This window comes from Lynx canadensis, chromosome D2, assembly GCF_007474595.2.
Source record: "Lynx canadensis isolate LIC74 chromosome D2, mLynCan4.pri.v2, whole genome shotgun sequence".
Taxonomy (NCBI): domain Eukaryota; kingdom Metazoa; phylum Chordata; class Mammalia; order Carnivora; family Felidae; genus Lynx; species Lynx canadensis.
In genome coordinates this window covers 26,429,472-26,453,098 of record NC_044313.2, presented here as the reverse complement: position 1 = coordinate 26,453,098, position 23,627 = coordinate 26,429,472, and the positions used below count along the sequence as shown (strand labels likewise).

The 23,627-nt window shown below is 41.4% G+C and overlaps 1 protein-coding gene across 2 annotated transcripts; it reads left to right on the top strand.

The window, feature by feature from the left end:
• The first annotated feature begins 9,800 nt into the window (after positions 1–9,800).
• On the top strand, positions 9,801–23,162 carry BORCS7 (BLOC-1 related complex subunit 7). 2 transcript variants are annotated; one of them, XM_030334975.2, is made up of 5 exons: positions 9,801–10,010; positions 19,142–19,204; positions 19,317–19,360; positions 20,319–20,339; positions 21,874–23,162. In XM_030334975.2, exons 1-5 carry the CDS (start codon positions 9,873–9,875, stop codon positions 21,923–21,925), a joined length of 318 nt encoding a protein of 105 aa, XP_030190835.1. In that variant the 5' UTR covers positions 9,801–9,872; the 3' UTR covers positions 21,926–23,162. The 2 variants fall into 2 exon arrangements, with proteins under 2 accessions (XP_030190835.1, XP_030190836.1); XM_030334976.1 differs by having other exon boundaries at positions 9,831–10,010; positions 20,319–20,355; positions 21,874–22,451.
• Positions 23,163–23,627: the final 465 nt, after the last annotated feature.

Genomic DNA, 23,627 nt, shown 5'->3' with positions numbered 1-23,627 from the left:
AAGAAAAGGAATATTATCCAGTGATAAAAAGAAATGAACTATCAAACCACAGAAAGACATGGGGAAATTTAAATAAATTGTTTATTGAAAGAAGCCAGTCTGAAAAAGTTACATATAGTATGATTCCAATTAACTGACATTTTCAGAAAGACAAACTAGAGAGACAGTAAAATATCAGTGGTTGCTAGGGGCACAAGGGAAGGGGATGAGGGATAAAAAGGTGGAGTATAGGGGATTTTTAGGGCAGTAAAACTATTCTGTATGATACTGTAATGGTGGATATATGACATTTTGCATCTATCAAAACCCATAAAACCCAAACAACCCAGTAAGTGAAACCTAATGCAAACTATGAGCTTTCTTTAATAATAATGCATCAATATCGGTATATCAATGGTAACAAATATTCCACAGGAATGCAAAACGTTATTAAAAGAGCAAATTGTGAGCCAAGGAGAAAGAAGAACCTCTTCCCAGAAATGGCTTTATTCTTTTGGATTCTGTAGAGATACAGTCTATGGAGGGTGCTGGGGAGTTATATCCTTGGAATAGCCCTGTGGAAGACTTAGCCTTGTGTCTGGGTTGGTACTAAAGAATCTAATTGCAACATATGAAACAGAACTCATAAGCTATACAAGAGATGTATCAACCTTGATGGAGCTGAAGTATACTGTCTCCAGGTGTTGTGACAAATATTTATTGTATCTTGCACTTTTTCAAGTGTAAGGACTTTATGAAGGGTACCATTAATTGGCATATTGGTTTTCAAATTGACTGTACTAGCAACAGCTTGGGAAAACTAAATTGTAATGTTAGTGTGATGGTCATCTCTAGTAAAGCCTAGACTCAGGCAAGTTACTATTTTTTTAATGTTTATTTTTGAGAGAGAGAGAGAGACAGTGTGTGAGTGGGGGAGGGGCAGAGAGAGAGGGAGACACAGAATCTAAAGCAGGCTCCAGGCTCTGAGCTGTCAGCAGAGCCCAGCATGGGGCTCGAACTCTGGAACTGCGAGATCATGACCTGAGCTGAACTCACAAACTGCGACATCATGACCTGAGCCAAAGTTGGACGCTCAACTGACTGAGCCACCCAGGCACCCCTCAGGCAAGTTATTATTATTAGAAAGAGGAACATGATAAGTCATAAATATAGAACCTTACCTGAGTTTCTTTAAAGTATGAATAAACAAGAATATGAAGAGAGTGGCAGATGGTGGGGCCGTGTTCCAAGGGTTTGGGGTGGTAGCTACCTAGTTCATGTGGTTTTCAGCATCTTCTGAGGTCTTTGAACTACTTGCTTCAAAAGTTATGTGACGACTCAATTTATGATCTCTGTTGGATGTCAACTTTACAGTTCTACCAAAATATCTTGTGTTTTTCCAGAGGATCGGGGAGTGATGAAGACAGAAAGACTTTTGAGTAAAGGCCAAGTCTTGCACAATTTAACTATATAAATAATTGTTTCAGTTAAATGTGCCACCTTATTACTGGATCAATCTGTTGGAATGTAGAAAACATAGGTAGAAATTTGGTACAATATATAAAGTATAACAGTATTTTAGCCTTTGTACTTGTGGCTTTTCACCATGGAAATGCCGCGATTCATTCAGAGAATAAATGGACTCCTATCAGTACATATAGAGGAAGTTAATTTACAAAATCCAGTTGGAGGTGTTAAGAATATCCTTTAGTCATGGTTTCAGTCCTTTACAATTTTTCAGTTTTTTACAATTTTACATTTACAATTTTTAAAATTAAGACTTTATTTTATTGTTTAAGGTTTACTTATTTATTCTGTATGTGAGAGACACAGAGAGAGAGAGAGAGAGAGAGCGAGCACGCTTGAACAGGGGAGAGACAGAGAGAGAGGGAGAGAGAGAATCCCAAGCAGGCTCTGCTCTGACACCGTGGGGCTTGGTCTCACAAAGTGTGAGATCATGATCTGAGCCGACATCCAGAGTCGAACACTTAACGGACTGAGCCACCCAAGAATCCTAAGGCTATTTTTTAGAGCAGTTCAAAGTTGAGGGGAAGGTACAGAGAGTTCCCATGTACTCCCTGCCCCACACATGCATAGCCTTTCCCCACCAAAGTGGTACCTTTGTTACAAGTGATGAACCTACATTGACACATCACTGTCACCGCAAGTCCACAGTTAACATCAGGGTTCACTCTTGGTGTTGTGTACTCTATGGGTTTGGACAAATGTATAATGACATTTATCCATCATTATCATATCATTAGAACAGTTTCACTGCCCTACAAACCCTCTGTGCTCCACCTAGTAATCTCACTCCCCCTGACCTCTGGCAACCTCTGGTATAATCTTTTTAGTGCCTCTGTAGTTTTGACTTCCAGAATGTCATAGGGTTGGAATCATACCCTTACAAACTTTTGCAGATTAACTTAGTTATATATGAGTCATGGACAGACCATATCCTGTGTTAGCCTAAACATTTTTTTCTTCTTTAAAAAACAATTTTTTTAACGTTTACTTATTTTTGAGAGACAGAGGGAGACAGAGCATGAATGGGTGAGGAGCAGAGAGAGAGCGAGACACAGAATCCAGAGCAGGCTCCAGGCTCTGAGCTGTCAGCACAGAGCCCTGTTGCGGGGCTCAAACCCATGAACCAAGAGATCGTGACCTAAACCGAAGGTGAAGTCGGACACTTAACCAAATTAATCATTCAGGTGCCCCACTTCTTTTTTTTAATGTTTATTTATTTTTGAGAGAGAGAGTGTGAGCAGGGGAGGGGCAAAGAGAGAGGGGGACAGAGGATCCAAAGTGGGCTTTGGGCTGACAGCAGACAGCCTGATTTGGGGCTCAAACTCAGGAACCATGAGATCATGACCTGAGCCAGAGTTGGATGCTCGACCTACTGAGCCACCCAGGTGTCCCAGCCTAGAAAAAAATTTTCTCTTCTTTTTTTTTTTTTTTAAGTTTATTTATTTATTTTTGAGGGAGAGGGAGAGAGAGAGAGAGAGAGAGCACAAGCTGGAGAGGGATAGAGAAAGAGAGAGGGAGACACAAAATCCAAAGCAGGCTCCAGGCTCTGAGCTATCAGTTTAGAGCTCGACTGGAGGCTTGAACCCATGAACTGTGAGATCATGACCTGAGCCAAAATCAAGAGTTGGACACTTAACCGACTGAACCACCCAGGCACCCCTAGCAAGAAAATTTCAATCAGTGCTCCATATTGTGGCCAATTTGTACCTACTGAAATGAGGTGTTTCATGGAGAATTTAATCTAGTGTCTGTTTGAGGTTTTATCTGGTGCTGTCGGGTGACGATGCTGGTTTGGAAAGATCTTACCTTTGTAGGTCTTAAACTCAATCGTTCCTTGTTTTGTTTTTCAGAATTTGGTAGGTCAGATTTTGTGTATTTATGATTGAATCCTTAACTTCTCCATGAATTTGTCATTATTTGTATTGTCTTATATGAGGCTCTTGGGTACAAACTTTCAATCACATCAGGCTGTTTAACATGATTATCTTTAAAGTGTGTTTGGAGGTTTATCCCTTCTATAGTACTATCTTTAAGACCAGTTATTTTAGGGGCGCCTGGGTGGCTCAGTTGGTTAAGCAGCCGACTTTGGCTCAGGTCATGATCTCGCAGTCTGTGAGTTCGAGCCCCGTGTCGGGCTCTGTGCTGACAGCTCAGAGCCTGGAGCCTGTTTCAGATTCTGTCTCCTTCTCTCTGACCCTCCCCCATTCATGCCCTGTCTCTCTCTGTCTCAAAAGTAAATAAACGTTAAAAAAAAATTAAAAAAAAAAGACCAATTATTTTAGGTAGCATTCAGTCATCAAGTAATTCACAGTTGTTCTTTACTTTAAAAAAGTTTACGAGAAAGTTAAAAACAACTAAAATAAAACTTCAGAAATAACATTTAAAGAAGTTAATTATTTTAACTTATTTTATTTTTATTAAAAATTTTTTAATGTTTATTTATTCTTGAGAGAGGGGGAGGGGCAGAGAGAGGGGGAGACACAGAATCCAAAGCAGGCAGCAGGCTCCAGGCTCTGAGCTGGCAGCACAGAGCCCAATGTGGGGCTTGAACTCACAAACTGTGAGATCATGACCTGAGCTGCAGTCGGACGCTTAACCAACTGAGCCATCCAGGCACCCTAACTTATTTTATTTTTATTTTTATTTGAAGTATGCTCCTTGGGGCTTGAACTCATGACCCTGAGACCAAGAGTCACACGCTCTACCAACTGAGCCAGCCAGGCACCCCAAGAAGCTAATTATTTTAAAGGAATATCAGCTATTAGGTTACATTATCTACCCTTTTATTTGGGTAAGTTAATATGCCCTAGAAAGAGCCACAGTTTAGCTGTTTAGACAATTTGACTTCTAGTAAGGAACTGGATTTTACAAGAATAACTAGACTACTTAGATCAAACCTGGTGCTGTCACTTTTTATATTTGCTAAGAAGTCAATCAACAACCAACCTTGGGTCAAGATTTAGTATTAGCATGTCCAAAAGTTCTCTTCTGGTCATGGATGCTTCTTGAATTATAGAAACACAATCTAGGATTCTCCTTCATTGCGTAAAGGTTATAGTGTTTCTGGATTAAGAAAGTCCCATCAGAAGATGATAATATGAGAAAGAGAAAGTAACAATAATTCATAATTAGTTAGTGGAAAAGGACTGGGTGATTTCAGTTAGCAAAAGGGATGTAATAGCAGCTAGTCTCCAGTCTTAATAGACCTCAACCATTAAACCTCAAAGGCCAGCTTTGGGGCATCTGGGTGGCTCAGGTGGTTAAGCATCCGACTTCAGCTCAGGTCATGATCTCGCAGTCCGTGAGTTCAAGCCCTGCGTCGGGCTCTGTGCTGACCGCTCAGAGCCTGGAGCCTGCTCCAGATTCTGTGTCTCCCTCTCTCTCTGACCCTCCCTCGTTCATGCTCTTTCTCTGTCTCAAAAATAAATAAACGTTAAAAAAGTTTTTTTAAAACAAAACAAAACAAAAACCTCAAAGGCCAGCTTGGATTGGGTTGGAGACTAATGTGCCTATGATTCCATCGATTCTGTATGGAACACTCCCTTATACATTCAAAAGAAACCAGATAATCCTGGAAAAAAGCAAATTTCCTTGTGACATGGCTTTGTATATAGAGATAAATAATAGCAAAAGCAAGGCAAGCAACAGAATTATCATGTTATTGGCAAAAATATTTATCAAACAATATACCACCAAACAAAAGGTCTAATAAACTTATATAAAGACGTAGATTTCATAACTAGATGGTACATCTCCAGACCCAAAGGTCTGATTACTTAATACAGAGATCCAGGCCTAGTAACCTTATGCAGGTCCAATAAGTGCACCTGTTGCTCTGAGGGTCTGGAATGCTGTAAAATGAGGGTCTTCAAAATGGTCTTGGTGGAATCTCTAGAATTGTCAAAAGATGGTAAGACTGGAGCTCAATAAAAATAGACAAAACTGAATTTGGTGTTTATTATAATAAAGGAGCGTAGGCAGTCTCTCTAAGCAGGATAGACTGCTGATCATAAGAGAGTTTTGGGGAAGCACAGACTTCAGCAACTGATGGACATCAGAAGGTTGATATTATCCTTTGTAGAAGTAACTTGGGTGAGACTATTGTCGATGGACTGGCACTCTGAGGGGTAATTGTTGGCATGGATCAGTTCCTGGATGACTGACTTTCAGAAGTGACCCTGATTGCTTGATTTGCAAAAGGGATCCACTCAGGTGAGTTGTCATAACTGACTGAACAGATTTCAACCAAGTTCTGGTGGCATAATAGGTTTCTATTTCCGTATAAAAATATTACCAGAAACAGTGGCTTAAAACAATACACATTTATTATCTTATAGTTCCTGTGGGTCAGGAATCCAAGTACAACTTTTCTGGGCCATCTACTTAGGGTCTCACAAGGCTGCAATCAAGGTGTGAGACAGGGCTAGGTTCTTATCTGGAGGCTCAACTGGGTAAGGATCTATTCCCCATTTGTCTGATTGTTAGTACCATTCAGTTCTTTTAGGTTGTTTGACTGAGTGCTTCTTTTCCTTTCTTTCTTTTTTTTCTGGTTGCCAGCTGGAGGCTCATTTCTCAGTGACTAGATGATGCTTGCAGTTTCTTGCCATGTGGAGTTCCCCAACATCCCATTTGCTTCCTCACAGCTGGCAAGGGGTAAAGAGATTTCAGCAAGATGGGTCTTATGGTCTTTGTAATCACATAATCATGTATGCACAATCATGTATCTCTCATCACCTGTGCATATTCTATTGGTTAGAAGCAAGCCACAGGTCCTGCCCCCATGTAAGAGAAGGGGATCGCCAGGAGGTGGAGAGCATGGAAGCTACGTGTCAGTGGCCAGTCTGTCTATCACAGGTGACTACTTGTTACCATGGCTACTTAACAGTCTTTTCCTAAATTTGCGGGTGTGGAGCAACTGGAATCCCCTACGCTGCTATTGGGAATGTAAAATGGTAAAAACAAAAACAAAAACCCCAAAGCTTTGGGAAGTGGTTTGGCAGTTTCTTGAAAAGTTAAACACTTATATGACCCAGCCATTCTACTCGTAGACATTTTCCAAGATAAATGAAAACAACCTACATAAGGACTTGTATGTGACTGCCATAGCAGCTTTATTTATAATAGCCCCCAAATGGAAACAACCCACATGGCCATTGGCAGGTGAATGGATAAACAAAATGAGATATATTCAAATGATGGAATATTTCTCAGCAATAAAAAGGAACAGACTAGTGATACACACCAATGCGGATGACTCTCAAAATCATTATGCTGAAAGAAGCCAGACAAAAAGAATACTTTCTGGATTACTCCAATTATATAACATTCTAGAAATGCAAATTAGTTTACAGCGCTGGAAGGCAGATCAGTTGTTGCCTAGAGTGAGGGATAAATGGACTGCAAAGAGAGACTTGGAAATTTTTGGGAGTGATAAAAATGTTCTGTATCTTGATAGTGGTGGTGGTTCATAGGTGAGTGCATCTGTCACACTAATCAAATTGTAGTTTATTTTTTTATTGTTTTAAATGTTTATTTCTGAGAGTGTGTGTTTGTAAGTAGGGGAAGGGCAGAGAGAGAGGGAGACAGAGGATCTAAAGTAGGCTCTGTGCACTGGGTGTTGTATGGAAACCAATTTGTCAATAAATTTCATATATATAAAAAAAAATAAAAATAAAATAAAATAAAATAGTAGGTTAAAAAAAAAATAAAGTAGGCTCTGTGCTGCCAGCACACCTGAGCCACCCAGGCACCCGTAAATTGTACACTTTATTTTTTTTCAGCCACAGAATGGATTTTATTACCATATTTGCCTTGAGAACTTTTAATTACCAAGTCAGAAATCTCTCTTTCTTTTTTACCATTTTCATTATTTTTAAAAAAATTTTTAATTAAAAAAAAATTCAAATCCAAGTTAGTTAACATATAGTGTAGTAGTGACTTCAGGACTAGAATGTAGTGATTCATTCCTTACATATAACACCCAGTGCTCATCCCAACAAGTGTCCTCCTCAATTCCCGTCACCCATTTAGCCTATTCTCCACCCAGCACCCTGCCAGCAACCCTCAGTTTGTTTTCTGTATTTAAGAGACTCTTATGGTTTGCCTCCCTCTCTGTTTTTATATTATTTTTGATTCCGTTCCCTAATGTTCGTCTGTTTTGTTTCTTAAATTTCACATATGAGTGAAATAATGATATATGATTTCACATATGACATGATATTTGTCTTTCTCTGACTTATTTCGCTTAGCATAATACACTCTAGTTCCATCCATGTTGTTGCAAATGGTAAGGTTTCATTCTTTTTGGTTAGTGAATAATATTCCATTGTATATATATGCCATATCTTTTTTATTCTTTCATCGGTAAGTGGACATTTGGGCTCTTTCCATACTTTGGCTATTGTCAATAGTGCTGCTATAAACATGGGGGTGCATGTGCCCCTTTGAAAAAGCACTCCAGTATCCTTTGGATAAATACTTAGTAGTGTAATTGCTGGGTCATAGGGTAGCTTTATTTTTAATTTTTTGAGGAAGCTCCATACTCTTTTCCAGAGTGGCTGTACCAGTTCGCATTCCCACCAACAGTACAAAAGGGTTCCTCTCTCCCACATCCTCGCCAACATCTGTTGTTGTCTGAGCCATTAATTTTAGCCATTCTGACAGGCATGAGGTGGTATCTCAATGTGTCTTTGATTTGTATTTCCCTGATGATGAGTGATATTGAGCATTTTTTCATGTGTCTGGTAGTCATCTGGATGTCTTCTTTGAAAATTGTCTATTCATGTCTTTTGCCCATTTCTTCACAGGATTATTTGTTTTTGGGGTGTTGGGTTTGATAAGTTCTTTATAGATATTTATCTGATGTGTCATGTATAAAGATCTTCTCCCATTGCATTGTTTGCCTTTTAGTTTTGCTGACTGTTTCCTTCGCTGTTTTTATCTTGATGAGGTCACAACAGTTCATTTTTGCCTTTGTTTCCCTTGCCTCCATAGACATGTCAAGTAAAAAGTTGCTGTGGCCGAGGTCAAAGAAGTTGTTGCCTGTTTTCTCTTCTAGGATTTTGATGACTTGTTGTCTTACGTTTAGGTCTGTCATCCATTTTGAGTTTATTTTTGTGTCTGTAGTAAGAAAGTGGTACAGGTTCATTCTTCTGCATGTCGCTATCCAGTTTTCCCAACACCATTTGCTGAAGAGACTGTCTTTTTTTCCCCATTGGATATTCTTTCCTGCTTTGTCAAAGATTAGTTTACCATATGTTTGTGAGTCCATTTCTGGGTTCTCTGTTCTGTTCCATTGATCTATGTGTCTCTTCTTGTGCCAGTACCATGCTGGTCTTGATGATTACAACTTTGTAATACAGCTTGAAGCCTGGAATTGTGATGCCTCTAGGTTTGGTTTTCGTTTTCAGGATTGCTTTGGCTATTTGGCATCTTTTGTGGTTCCACACAAATTTTAGGATTGTTTGTTCTAACTCTGTGAAGAATGCTGGTGTTATTTTGATAGGGGTTGCAAACTGTACACTTTAAAAAACATAGTTCTTGCACATAAATTAAACCTCAGTAAAATTAAGAACAAATTAAATGAAAGAGTCAACAGAGACATGAAACTAGACACTTGGAGGAGAAAGTAATGTTGATACTGAGTACAGGTTATTTTGAACGAAATTTGCAGTATAACACCATTTTCATCTTTCCTGCATTAGCTAATAAAGAAATAGAGCTACATGAAACATTTCAGTTATTCATTTCCAAGGTGATGATCAGTGTGCTTTTAATAGAACAAAGAGATCATTTGTCATCAAAAATTACTAGTGATTTTGAGCACTTCCTTCATTTCTAAGCTGTTTACATGGCTCATCCCACAGCCTGGGAGCTCCTCAGAGACAAGGACTGGATCTTTTTTCTCTACCCTCAGCCTAGCACCCAATTTGATATTTAGTTCATGAAATTTTACTAAAGTTGAACTAAATGATCTTAATTCATTCTCATAACCCTTTGGAGACTTGAACATTATTACTTTTTTCTTATTGATAAACACAAGACGCAAAGATTTTGTAATCTGCAGTCACACAACTAAATGGCAGAAGTAGGCCTGTAATCCAGGGTTCCTGATTCTAACCTATGGATTTACTGAGATTGTCTTCCATCCCGTCCAGAGAGGTGCACCTGGGCCTTGTCTTCCTCAGGTTATCAACTGAGTAGTTTAAATGGATTTAAAGTTAGCTAAGGTCAACCTCCGCTAGGCGCATGCGTTCCTTCCTTTTCCCACGGGGTAAGAGACACCACCTCGCTTCCTTCCGCTTTGCGTTTCTTTTGGCCCCAGCGACTCGCCGTCGCTCAGGAGGAGGCGTTCACTAGATGGAGTGATGGCGACTGGGACGCCAGATTCTCAAGCGCGATTCGGTCAGTCTGTGAAGGGGCTCCTCACAGAGAAGGTGAACACCTGTGGTACGGACGTCATCGCGCTCACTAAGCAGGTGCTGAAGGGCTCCCGGAGCTCCGAGGTGAGCTGAGAGTGGACTTTCCGGCCCGATACCCCGGGGGCCCGAGTCTTCCATAGCTGTGGGAAGGGGGATCGCGTTTCCTCCTGGGAATTGTAGGCTGTGAACTGCTCTGCCGAGGAGTAGAGCTCGTTCGCGAAGGGCGCGTGTTGCATTCTGGGGTGTGTAGTCTCAGTGGGATTAGCGTTGTAGGGAGGGAAAGAAATGGGCCGGTGGGAATCCGCTGTAAAGTGGAGATTGCCACAGGGCAGCGGAAAAGGTAGTGGTCCCAGCCAGTTCCTAATCTGTTTCATGGGGTTGTTTCTAGGGAAGGAAGTTCTTTCTCTTTCTGCCTCCCAAATTCAGCATGGTTTTGCCCTCAACATCTCACATTCTTTCCACACTTTTGTGGATCGTCTATGGATTTGTTCTTTTCTGATTTGTCTTTCTGGCCATATTCTTGGTTTTCTGTCTCTTAGATTAGCTTTCTCCTTTGCCCCGATTTCCCCTTCATCCTCTAGCTGTTTCCATGAATGGAGTCATATGATGACTTTTCACACCAGAAAGTTTTATGTATGTTCACTTTGTATCCCCCCCCCCCCCAAAAAAAAGACCTATTTATTGTACTCTGAGATATTCACCCATGAGAAATGAAAATATATGTCCACACAAAGACTTGTACATGTGCATAGTACCATTATCTGTGATAGCTCCAAACTGGAAACAACCCAAATGTCCATTGAGAAGTGAATGGACAAACAAAATGGTTCTGATGGCTCAGCCATTCCACTCCTAGGTTTTTATCCAAGAGAAATGATTACATGTTTCTCATTTTGTTACACACATAACGTCTTATCTAAGTTCCTGTTTTGGTTTCTTTAAACTGGAACAACATCTTGAATACATCTGTGAAACAATCTGAGTACAAAGTCTTTAGATATTTGTGAATTTCTTCTATAGACCTTTACCATTGTCTTGCTCATAATTAACTCAATAACAGTGTCTTTTTTTTTTTAATTTTTTTTTTCAACATTTATTTATTTTTGGGACAGAGAGAGACAGAGCATGAACGGGGGAGGGCCACAGAGAGAGGGAGACACAGAATCGGAAACAGGCTCCACGCTCCGAGCCATCAGCCCAGAGCCTGACGCGGGGCTCGAACTCACGGACCGCGAGATCGTGACCTGGCTGAAGTCGGAGGCTTAACCGACTGCGCCACCCAGGCGCCCCTCAATAACAGTGTCTTAACTGCTCATCTTCAAGTATTGCTTATTTTCAACTTAGTTTTCATAATAATAGTAACTCTGTCTCTTTTAACTCCTATTTCATCAGTTTCTATATTGTTTTATTAAGTTATGTAATTGTAGTAACAAGCATAATATGGCCAGAAGCTTTTGGACTTGCATGTGAATATTCATAGCAACTTTATTCGTATTAGTTTAGGGTCCAGTAGAATTGTCTTTACAGAATTACCTTTCATTTTATGTCCTTAGCTTTGATTGATAGAGACTACAAGAAACAACTGTATGAAGAAGCATTTACTAGACTACTATTATTGAAGTCACTGATTTGGTGATCCCGAGTATGTTTTGTGTGCGGTTACACATTATATACTCATTTTAGGATTCAGTATCAGAGGAAAGTCTATCTCTTTTTGAAGAATTGTTATGTTGTCTTTTATCAAATGAGAATTATGGACTTGGGGTGTTTCACTTTTTGCCTTGGTTGCACAGAAGTTCTTACATCAGTTTTAGTGGGAGACACATTTACTTCCTTCTCCTTTTAATGACTTTTACATTCTGTTTTTTTTTTTTTTTAAAGTGTGTGGGTGTGTATACACACACACACACACACACACACACACAATTAGGTATTAGGTATAAATTGCCTTGAATCTTTTTTGGAGGAGAAACAAGGTATAAATATATAAGTTTAAAAAATAGTGTTCATAGTTTTTTTTTTTAATGTTTATTTTTGAGAGAGAGAGAGAGAGAGAGAGAGAGAGAGAGAGAGTGGGGGAGGGGCAGAGACAGGGAGACAAAGAATCTGAAGCAGGCTCCAGGCTTGAGCTGTCAGCACAGAGCCTGACGCAGGACTCGAACCTACCAACTGTGACATCATGACCTGAGCTGAAGTTGGACGCTTAACTGACTGAGCCACCCAGGCGTCCCAATAGTGTTCATAGTTAGCCACCAGTATGTATTTGATGGCTTGAGCAAATGGCCAAGAAAGAATTCTTGAGATGTCTTTGGTGCAAAAAAAAGTGATTTTATTAAAGCACGGGGTTAAAGCACGGGGACAGGATGCGTGGGCAGAAAGAGCTGCACTGGGGTTGTGAGGAGATGACTGATAATATACTTTTAAGTTAGTGGGGGTTGGGGATAGCATAAGTCTCTAAGGAATTTGAAAGCAAGGCTTTCAGGACCTTGAGGGGACAGCTGCTGTTAAGATAAGGTTACTTTTAGTCTTTAATAAAACAAAAACATTAAGCAAGTAAGGTAGCCATGAGTTCTTTGAGCAAGGTCATCCTCTGCATGTTTCAGGTGTCTTATCAGTGGGCTGCAAGCCGAAGGGAGATTTAATTTATGTTACTTTTCTCTTGGCTTGCCAACCACCAGTATGTATTGAACATCCATATTCATCATAATAAACTTAACCATGTGCTGGACATTGCTGTGTTTTATGTAGCTTAATTCATTAAATCTTTATTTACATAGAGGAGGTACTTTTCTTACATAGAGGATACAAAGAGGAATTTAATTTGACCAAGGTTACAGAGTAGCTAGGAAGGGGCAGAACTAGGCTGAAACCTACGCAGACTGGTTCTAGGCCCGCAATCTTGGGCACCACTTCTCATGTGGTAGGAGGTGGTTAAGTGGCCAAAAAGCCATGGTGTCATCATTGATTACCCTAATGTCACTTGCTCCTTTCTGTTCCTCCTTGTGTGTTTTTCACATGAGATTCTTCCATAGTAGATTTAGAGTGGGTGCTTAGTGAGTGGTGTGGATTGAATTAAACTGAAATCAGTCCCTCTTTCTGTGAGGATTGACTCATCATCTGTCAATTCTCTGACTTTTGCCTTTTATTGGATCTCTTACATGGTACTTATCACATACCATATTGACTTTTCATATAGTTACTTACGTATTTTTGCCATTTCCTTTACTAGACTATAGATAATTTGGAGTATCTTATTGATTTTCTTTTTTTGTCTTTGGTTTTTTTTTTTTTTGTAGTATATATCAGTACTGTACTTTATTCCTTTTTAAGACTGAATAATATTGCATTGTGTGTATATACCACATTTTGTTTATCCATTCATTTGGTGATGGAGATTTGTGTTATGTCTACCTTTTGACTTTGTGACTATGCTTCAGTAGACATGTGCATATAAATATCTATTTGAGACCCTGCTTCCAATTATTCAGGGTATTTACCTAGAATTATAATTGCTGGATCATATTCACATGGTAATTTTATGTTTAACTTTTTGAGGAACCACCATGCTGTTTAGCACAGTGTACCATTTTTATCTATCTGTTTATTTTTATTTTTAAAAAAAATTTTTTTTTCAACGTTTTTTTTTTATTTATTTTTGGGACAGAGAGAGACAGAGCATGAACAGGGGAGGGGCATAGAGAGAGGGAGACACAGAATTGGAAGCAGGCTCCAGGCTCTGAGCCATCAGCCCAGAGCCCGACGCGGGGCTCGAACTCACTGACCGCGAGATCGTGACCTGGCTGAAGTCGGATGCTTAACCGACTGCGCCACCCAGGCGCCCCATATCTGTTTATTTTTAGAGAAAGAGAGATAGCACGAGCAGGGGAGAGGGGCAGAGGGAGAGAGAGAGAGAGAGAGAGAGAGAGAGAGAGAGAGAGAGAGAGAAAGAGAAAGAGAGAATCTTAAGCAGGCTCCATGCTCAGTGTGGAGCTTGACGTGGGGCTCCATCCCATCACCCTGGGATCGAGAGTTAGAGGCTCAACTGACTGAGCCACTCAGGCACCCCTCATTTTTTATCATAGCCATCCTGATGGGTATAAAGTGGTATTGATTTGCATTTCGCCAGACTAGTGATGTTGAGCGCGGTTCTTGTTCTTATTGGCCATTTGTATGTCTTCTTTGGAGAAATGTCTATGAAGGTCCATTGTCCATTTCAACATTGGATTTTTTATTTGAGTTGTAGGAGTTCTTCATGTATTCTGAATGTTAATCCCTTATCAGATATTATTTGCATATGTTTTCTCCCATTCTGTGAGTTTCCTTTTCATTTTCTTGATAGTGTCTTGAGCTCAGTGAACTGAATCTCCTAGAGAAACAATGTCTTAAGTGTTTACAGTTTATTTTCACAGAACAACCTCTGCTTCTGATATTTTGGGGTCTAGTGGCAATTGTCTTCTCCAGGAGCGTACTCCTTTCTGTTCCTTAGACTTTCTTCTCCATCTCTTTGATTTGATATCGATGTAGCCCAAATTGTTTCAGAACCACAGGGCACCTCCTTGGGTCAGTCCTGAGGGAAAGGAAGCTCTTAGTCTCATTGTAGACATGCAGCCTGATTGTTAGTTTCAATACTTCTTGGCCCTTAGGGCATTGCTTCTCTTTTCAACAGTCTCCATGTGGCTATTTTGTTTGATTCGCTGACAATTTCCACGTGTAAAGCTCTCCTTCCACAGCATTCATGTAATAAATATTTATTGTCTGCTATGTGCCAGGAACTATTCTAGGCGTAAGGGAGAGAGTGGTACACAAAACGAGCAGACCCTGTACTTAGTAAGCTTACATTTTAGTGAAGAGACAGATAAACAAATGAACCAAAAACTCAGGTGGTGATAAATATTACGAAGAAAAACTAAGCTGGGAGTAGAGGGTGATGAAAGGGTTTTCCTTAAATAGGGTGATCAGGGAAGGGCTCTCTGAGGAGGGGACATTTGAGCAGACACTTGAATGAAGTCAGGGAGCAAGCCACGTGGACGGCTGGAGGCAGAGTGTTCCAAGTAGAATAAGTGGCAAATGCAAAGGCCTTGAGATGGGAATGCGTGCAGGGTGTGCAAGGAGGCCAGTGTGGCCGGAGCACCAAGTGGGGAAGAATGTGCCAGCCTGTGCCCTCAGCACAATGAATGCATATGACTCTTACGCTCCTTCTGTGTGTGCCTGCATGTGTCCTCCAGTCCAGTTGTGTGCTGAGTAAAGGGTCCGGTGTATTTATCCTAAACCTGTGTAAGGTGTATGCCTACTATTGTAACCACATTATTTATTTTATTTATTTATTTATTTTTTTTTAAAAATTTTTTTCAACGTTTATTTATTTTTGGGACAGAGAGAGACAGAGCATGAACAGGGGAGGGGCAGAGAGAGAGGGAGACACAGAATCGGAAACAGGCTCCAGGCTCTGAGCCATCAGCCCAGAGCCCGACGCGGGGCTCGAACTCACGGACCGCAAGATCGTGACCTGGCTGAAGTCGGACGCTTAACCGACTGCGCCACCCAGGCGCCCCGTAACCACATTATTTAATGCAATAATATGGAAAATGATTAGAATGAAAAAAAAAGAGGGATGGTATTGCTATGAAAACTAAGCTGAAAAATCTTGTTGAAGACGAGGAGCCAACAAATAACTCAGTAACAATACTTGCTGAAGGTGAATAGCTAAGATTGCTGTTGAGTTACTTATGAACAAAACAATGGTAACAGCCTAGGGGGAAATACTCAAGACGTTGTTCCACTTTAAAGAAGCCCAAACCGGACATCTTCGATGGTGGGTTATGATGTGTTAATGTGCGTGGTTGGTTTATGCAAGAAAATGATGCAGAATGCCCATGGATGCATATGTCATCAGAGAAGGGGCCTTGGCCCTGCATTGCAACAGCTCCTGCATTCCACGAATTGTGAGTCTCCTCGAGTCTATCTTCTAAATGATCGCTCCTCCCACCCCCTTTAACGGCCACTTCCGTGGCTCAGGCTGCTTTCCTTGCTTGCCTAGACTATGGCAGCGTTTTTCCAACCAGTCTCTCTGCCTTCAGTCCCCACTCCACTCCATCCTGCTAGCAACACTTCAAACACAGTAAATCCGATTAGGCTGGACCTTTAGTCTCAGCTTAGAAGTCACTTCTTTTAGGAAGTCCTCCCTGAACTTCTGCCCCTGTAATGGGTCAGACACCTCCCCCCCCCATGCTCTCAGGTCATCCGGTGTTTCCCCATAAGCAGTTACCACAAGGTATTGTAGGGCCTGTGTCTTCTTTGTAACACATTGTGAGCCCTGTGAGGACAGGGGCTATGTCTCTCCCTGGTGGATCTGAGCACTTAATAAACATGCGGTGACTGACTGAGTGAATGAATGAGGAAGATTCTGTTTGAACCTTGTCTTTCTGCCATCAGTTTGTCAGTCACTGTCTCCCATCTGTAGGACTTTGGAATTTGCCACTTAAAAGTGGCCATAGGGAGGGAACAGGCACTCTGATACATTGTGGATGGGGATGCAAAATGGTATAACCCTAATGGAGGCGGATTTGGCAGTATGTAGCAAAACTAAAACCCTCTGATCCAGCAATCACAGTCATGATTCTGTGAGTCTATCCCAAAGATACTATAGCAAAAAGACACCAAGATATATAAGATATTTTTTGTAACGCTGCTTATAATAGCAAAGACTGGAAATAGCTCCAAAGTCTACCCCAGACGACTAGTTGAATAATCTTACAGTGACATTTCTGTATTTCTTTCTTTATTTACTCACTCACTCACTGACTGACATTTTAGAGAGAGAGCACACGAGCAGGGGAGAGGGGCAGGGGGAAGAGGGAGAGAATCTCAAACAGGCTCCACGCCCAGTGCAGAGACTGACACTGGACTTGGTCCCATGATGCTGGGATCATGACCTGAGCCGAGATCAAGAGTTAGATGCTCAACTGACTGAGCCACCCAGGCTCCCGGCTTACAGGGACATCTGTGGAGTGGAGTACTCTGCAGCCGTAGAAGAACAATGTGCAGATGCGGTATATGTTGCTGCAGATCTGTCTCAACATACATTTTCAAGTGAAAATAGCAGGGCAGAGAAGAGTGCATGTAGAAGGTTACATTCTAAGTAAGGAGAGGAGATTATATACATATGTCCACTTTTAAAAAGAAACAATGGGAAGATAAACCCAAAACTAAAACACACACACACACACACACACACACACACACACACACACACACACACACATTTTTAAAAAATTGAGTAGGCTCCTTGCCCAGCATGGAACTTGAACTCACAACCCTGAGATCAAGACTCACATGTTCCACCAACTGAGCCAGCCAGGTGTCCCTAAAAAAAAATATTGATGCGTAGGGGAGAGAGAATGGAGAGGGGAAGGGACAGGGATGGAAGGTCTTATTTTACTGCTTTGACTTTAGAAGCACATAAAGGTTTTTTAATTTTAAAACAAAAATGGAGATAAATAACAGTTGCTGTGGGGGAAATTATCTGGGAGCTGTAGCAGGGCTGGTGCTCCTGGTGAATTTGAGGTCATTGGTCCACTTTTCATCAGAATCTCCCTGACCCAAGGGAACAGGGACAGTGGGTAGGACACATAGTAGTAGCTCTTCTTACGTGGTTGGACTTAATGTCTTCCAGGAACAGGGTGCGACAATAGGCCAGAAACTTCTGTCGATCTCCTCTTGGCTCTCAGTGCCCACTGAGTCACCACTTTTGGCCACAGGCCACCCACCCAAATCAGAGCTCAGCTTTTGTGCTGTCAGGGTCCAGCTATCAGCTATGGGAACTCATCAAAATCTGCATCCACATTTATTTCCTTCCTTCCTTCCTTCCTTCCTTCCTTCCTTCCTTCCTTCCTTCCTTCCTTCCCTTCCCTTCCCTTCCCTTCCCTTCCCTTCCCTTCCCTTCCCTTCCCTTCCCTTCCCTTCCCTTCCCTTCCCTTCCCTTCCCCCTTCCTTCCCCTTCCCCTTCCCCTTCCCCTCTTCCTTCCTTCCTTCCTTCCTTCCTTCCTTCCTTCCTTCCTTCCTCCCTTCCCTTCCCTTCCCTTCCCTTCTCTTCTTCCCTTCCCTTCCCCTTCCCCTTCCTTCCTTCCCCTACCCTTCTTCTCCCTCCCTCCCTCCCTCCCTCCCTCCTTTCCTTCCTTCCTTCCTTCCTTCCTTCCTTCCTTCCTTCCTTCCTCCCTTCCCTTCCCTTCCCTTCCCTTCCCTTCCCTTCCCTTCTTCCCTTCCCTTCCCCTTCCCCTTCCTTCCTTCCCCTACCCTTCTTCTCCCTCCCTCCCTCCCTCCTCCTTCCTTCCTTCCTTCCTTCCTTCCTTCCTTCCTTCCTTCCTTCCTTCCTTCCTCCCTTCCCTTCCCTTCCCTTCCCTTCCCTTCCCTTCCCTTCCCTTCCCTTCCCTTCTTCCCTTCCCTTCCCCTTCCCCTTCCTTCCTTCCCCTACCCTTCTTCTCCCTCCCTCCCTCCCTCCCTCCTTTCCTTCCTTCCTTCCTTCCTTCCTTCCTTCCTTCCTTCCTTCCTTCCTTCGGCTTTCTCTCTCTCCCTTTTAATTGAAATATAGTTGACATACAATGTTACATTAGTTTCAAGTTTACAACACAGTGATTTGCAACTATGCCTATAGTTGTGCCCACCGTAAGTGTAGTTACATTTTCTCCTTGTCTCTGCCTGGCCTGTCAGCCATCCTTCGTGTGATGCTTTCCCGTTTCAGCCCTGAGCTTCTTGTAAGGCCTTTTTTGTTCTGTGTCTCTCATTCCATTTCTAAACAGCTGTATTCTTATTATCCTTTGTAGCTCTACCCTAGTTGCTGCCCCCTCACTCCACCCCACATCTCAGATTTGTCTCTAAGAAACCAAAAGGTTAAGTTCTCACTGGGCCCGTGGAGCCAAAGTTTTCTTTGCAGATTTCTTTCAGCACTTGGCTAAGAAGGTACGTGAGGAGCTCTGCAGTTCTGGAGCTCTTGATCTCAGAGGTGGAAAAGAGGTGGAGCCCATGCCACAATGGCCAGAGTGACCATGAAGTTGGATTTTCAACGTGAACAAATGGAAAATTATCCTCTGTTACATTTGGAGTTTTTGTAATTGTGGGGGGCGGGGAGGGGAGGAGAGAGGGCGGCGGTGTAACAGCTGCAGAGAGAAGATGACAGGAAGTTCCGAGATTTTGATTACCACTTTATTTTTGTCTTCCAGCTGCTAGGTCAGGCAGCTCGAAACATGGTACTACAGGAAGATGCCATCTTGCACTCAGAAGATGTAAGAAACACTTCCTTTTATGATTTGGGTTTTATATACATAATTTGTGTGGCTACAGGAAATGGAATGTATATATTTCTCTTTTTGTGTGTGTTGTTGTTTTTTAATGCAGAGTTTAAGGAAAATGGCAATAATAACAACACATCTCCAATACCAGTGAGTATGCCCTCTCCAGTGACTACTTGCTACAAAATCATTATCCTCAGGCTGCCCCCTGTGGCCTTTGTTCTTCAGCACATTTTCCTGTGAAGGCAGGAGTAAAAGTGGGCTTAGTCAAGGATGAGCTCCTTCTGGAAAAGATGGCTGAGACTGCAGAAGAGGTTGGGGTGTGAGGTGAGATCAAGAACAGGAACTACCTCTGGTGAGCCTCTCTGTATCTCTTTGAGGGCTCCTCAGAGGGAGAGACTGTAAGCCCCCTGAGGGCAGGGTCCACACCAGGACCACGTTAGCACGGTGCCTGGCACCCAATGGACACCGAGTCGGTATTTGTTGACTACCTGTGCCCAAGGTCTCTCCTGGGGAGTCTGCTCTTGCACTAGGGGATCAAGTGTAACTCTGACCTGTATCCCATAGCCTCACGTATGACCCAGCCCTGGCTACATATAAATGATCCCGGAGACTTTGAAATGTAGAGAACCCCTTCTCTGTTGTAATTTTGGATAAAATTATAGTTAGCTTTTCGTCATATTTAATTTTGCTTTATATTTTATATAGTTGATATTATACTTATGTACCTGCTGTATGGTTAAGAGTTTAACTCTTGATATTTAGACAGCTAAATGTTCGTTCTTGGGGTGTGCGCATATCAGGTGTGTGACCACTAGGTTGCACATTGTGGACTGAACGTGAGCCATGCACGTGTATGGTTTTTGCACCATCTCCCTTGATCTGATAGGGTATCGTTACCTGTTTAGGTTTAGAATCCTTCTTTTTAGCAACCCTGCACTCAGATGTTGAACAGAGCTTCAAGAACACAGTCTTAGGCTAGAATGAAGAGAAATCCAGAATGTGACAGAAGCTGGAGATTTATTCTGCCTGTGTATTTCTAGCCAGAAGTTGCACTAGTCTTCTGAGATTTTTTATGTTTATTTTCCTCTTTCCTTTTCTGATTTAGGCAAGAAGCTATTCAGAAGAAGTAAGTAACCCCAAAGGTAGGGGACTTGGGAGCAGGGAGCAGCAACTAAAGCAGGCTGCAGGGAATTCTACTTGCGGGCTGAGGATCATTGTGAAACTCTGGTTGACATATGCCCTTAAATTGACATATGCTCTGGGATAGCTTATTCGGGGTATAAAGAAGACAGTACAGTTGACCTTTGAACAATATAGGTTTGAATTACACAGTTCCACTTACACACAGATTTTTTTTTTATAAATACAATATAGTATTGTAAATGTATTTTCTCTTATGATTTTCTTTTTTTTTTTAAATATTATTTTTATTTTGTGTGTGAGAGAGAGAGACCAAGTGTGCCAGCGGGGGGAAGAGCAGAGGGAGAGGGAGGGAGAGAATCTTAAGCAGGCTCTCCATGAACACAGAGCCTGACTCAGGGTTCGATCTCTGTCATGAGATCATGACCTGAGCTGAAACCAAGAGTCAGATGCTTAACCGACTGAGCCACCCAGGTGCCCTGTCTTCCTTATGATTTCCTTCCTTCCTTCCTTCCTTCCTTCCTTCCTTCCTTCCTTCCTTCCTTCCTTCCTTCCTTCCTTCCTTCCTTCTTTCTTTCTTTCTCTTTCTTTCTTTCCTTCCTTCCTTCCTTCCTTCCTTCCTTCCTTCCTTCCTTCTCTCTTTTCTTTCTTTCTTATTCTTCCTTCCTCTTCCTTCCGTCCTTCCTTCCTTCCCTTCTTTCATTCATTCATTCATTCATTCATTCATTTATTTTTGAGGGAGAGGCAGAGAGAGAGAAAAGAGAGAATCCCAAGCAGGCTCTGCACTGTCAGCTCAGAACTCACGAGATGTGAGATCATGACCTGAGCTGAAATCAAGAGTCGGATGCTTAACTAACTGAGCCACCTACACATCCCCTTATGATTGTCTTAGTAACATTTTTTCTCTAGCTTACTTTATTATAACAGTGTAGTATATAATACATATACAACATATGTGTTAATTGACTGTTTCTGTTACCAGTACGGCTTCTGGTCCACAATAGGCTATTAGTAGTTAAGTTTTGGGGGAGTCGGGTTATATACTGATTTTGACTGTGCAGGATATCAGCGCCTATATATCCCCTATGTTGTTCAAGGGTCGACTGTATATTTCAAAGGTATACAGTAGGTCAATTCACTGATAGTAAAGGCTTTCTAAAAATTACAACGTGTAGAAGCCACCCTTAATGAATAGAAAACCTTCTACATTGATAATATTCATTAAGTAAATTAAATGTGCTGAAGTCAGTAAATAGTCTTGTTTTTTTGAGTGGATTAAATCTGTCCCTTATAACATTGGTTATCTCTAACTGGTTTTACAAACCCTTTTTTTTTTCTTTTCTTTTCTTTTTTTTTTTTTACAAACCTTTTTTTCATAGTTTAAACTTCTGGGACCCTAGAGGACCAATATAAATTTTGATTTAGCTTCGGGAGTACTTCTGTGTTAAAGTACAAACTGAACAAAGAGAGGTCTTTATTGCTCATTCCAGATAAACCTTTTTCTCTTTTCTAATTTCTAGTGTTGAGCAGTCTTCTGATCTACAGGACCAGCTGAATCATCTGCTGAAATAGTGCAGCTTGTAAGAGGGCAAAAGCACTTCTGTGCCGACACTGAGAAGGAAATCTTTTACTTAACCACTGTGCTATGGGTTTGACTTTCCATTTTCTTCTCCAAAAGTTAAGTTAGAACAGATTTGTGATGGTGTATAATTCCTCCTGAAAGAAGCTAGGTGGTTGAATTTTGGAAGTACTTCTTGAAGCAGAGTAACCCATGGTCTTATTGAATTTTTTAATTGCTCTGTTTAGTTTGATGTTAAAGGAAAATTAAAAGAGGTCTTAGTTTTTCCCCTAGAACTTTTATATGTCAAAAGCCATATCAACTAAATATGATCCTTAAGCAAATACTGAATAATGTTTTAAATTCAGAATTAGGGATTCTATTGTGAAAACATAGGACTAATTAATATTCTTTTTTAAAGACTTTTTTTCTTTTAATCATACATTCAGAAATGGTAATAGGTAATACCTGTTCTTTCCCTTCCCTTCCCTTCCCTTCCCTTCCCTTCCCTTCCCTTCCCTTCCCTTCCCTTCCCTTCCCTTCCCTCCCCTTCCCTCCCCTCCCCTCCCCTTCCCTCCCCTCCCCTCCCCTCCCCTCCCCTCTCAGAGGAAATACTTATTTTATTCATTGTAGCAAATTCCTGAATGAAAGGTAGGCAAATGGTATCATATCTGGCCAGGTGCAGTCTCCTCCCTTGACTTGTATTCCTAGAGTTTCTTTGTTATTACTTTTGATTAATTGGCCTTGGGTTCATTTAAAAATTTTGCTAGTCATCAGCAAATTGACTTGTAGAACATTACTGCCAAATGCAAAGGCAGTTGAATTACTGGGAATGGTTGCAGCATAGGGTCCTGCCATGGTGAAAACCTTATGTTTTCAGATACTTACCCATGTTTATTTAACTCATCTTACTAAAAGGCATTGCCTTTGAATGTCTTTGCTTTGTTTGAATTTTAAATGGGACTCTATCATGTTCTAGTTAGTTCTTCACTAAGAAATTGGGAGAAGCTGACAGGAAACTGATGTTTTCACTGAAAGAAAAAAAAAGCGAGTAAGAGTCCAATTTAATTCATATTGTATATCGAGCCAGCTAATCATATTAGATTGTATTTATTCCTCATTTTACCTATACACATTAATTTAAAGTAAAAGAAAAAAAACTAGATATGAAGGAATTCAGTTATGCTATTCATTCTGTAAACACTCATTACAATTATTAAATGTAAATGGGCTCAGTTCACCTTCAAAAAGAAGGGTCACAAATTTCCAGCAAATGTCATGTTAAGAGTAAAACATTTGAGGGGTGCCTGGGTGGCTCAGTTGGTTGAACATCTGACTCTTGATTTTGGCTCAGGTTTAATCTCATGGTTCATGGAATAGAGCCAACACTGCGAGCCTGCTTGGAATTATCTGTCTCCCTCTCTCTGTGTCCCTGCCCTGTTCCCTCTCTCTTCCTCAAAAATAAATACATTTAAAAAAAAGAGTAAGACATTTGAAGCATTATTGGAGGATGTTACCAACACTTTCTATTCAACATTTTGCTGGAGGCCGTATCTAGTGCAGAAATTAAAAATAAATATGGGGCACCTGGGTGGCTCAGTTGGTTAAGCGTCAGACTTCGGCTCAGGCCATGATCTCGCGGTGAGTTTGAGCCCCGTGTCGGGCTCTGTGCTGACAGCTCAGAGCCTGGAGCCTGCTTCGGATTCTGTGTCTTCC

Bases quoted from the DNA above. Each gene is read 5' to 3' on its own strand.
- BORCS7 (XM_030334975.2), top strand. From the start codon at position 9,873: ATGGCGACTGGGACGCCAGATTCTCAAGCGCGATTCGGTCAGTCTGTG. The intron at 10,011-19,141 runs GTGAGCTGAGAG...TTTGTCTTCCAG, and splicing joins AGGGCTCCCGGAGCTCCGAG to CTGCTAGGTCAGGCAGCTCG. The intron at 20,340-21,873 runs GTAAGTAACCCC...TCTAATTTCTAG, and splicing joins CAAGAAGCTATTCAGAAGAA to TGTTGAGCAGTCTTCTGATC.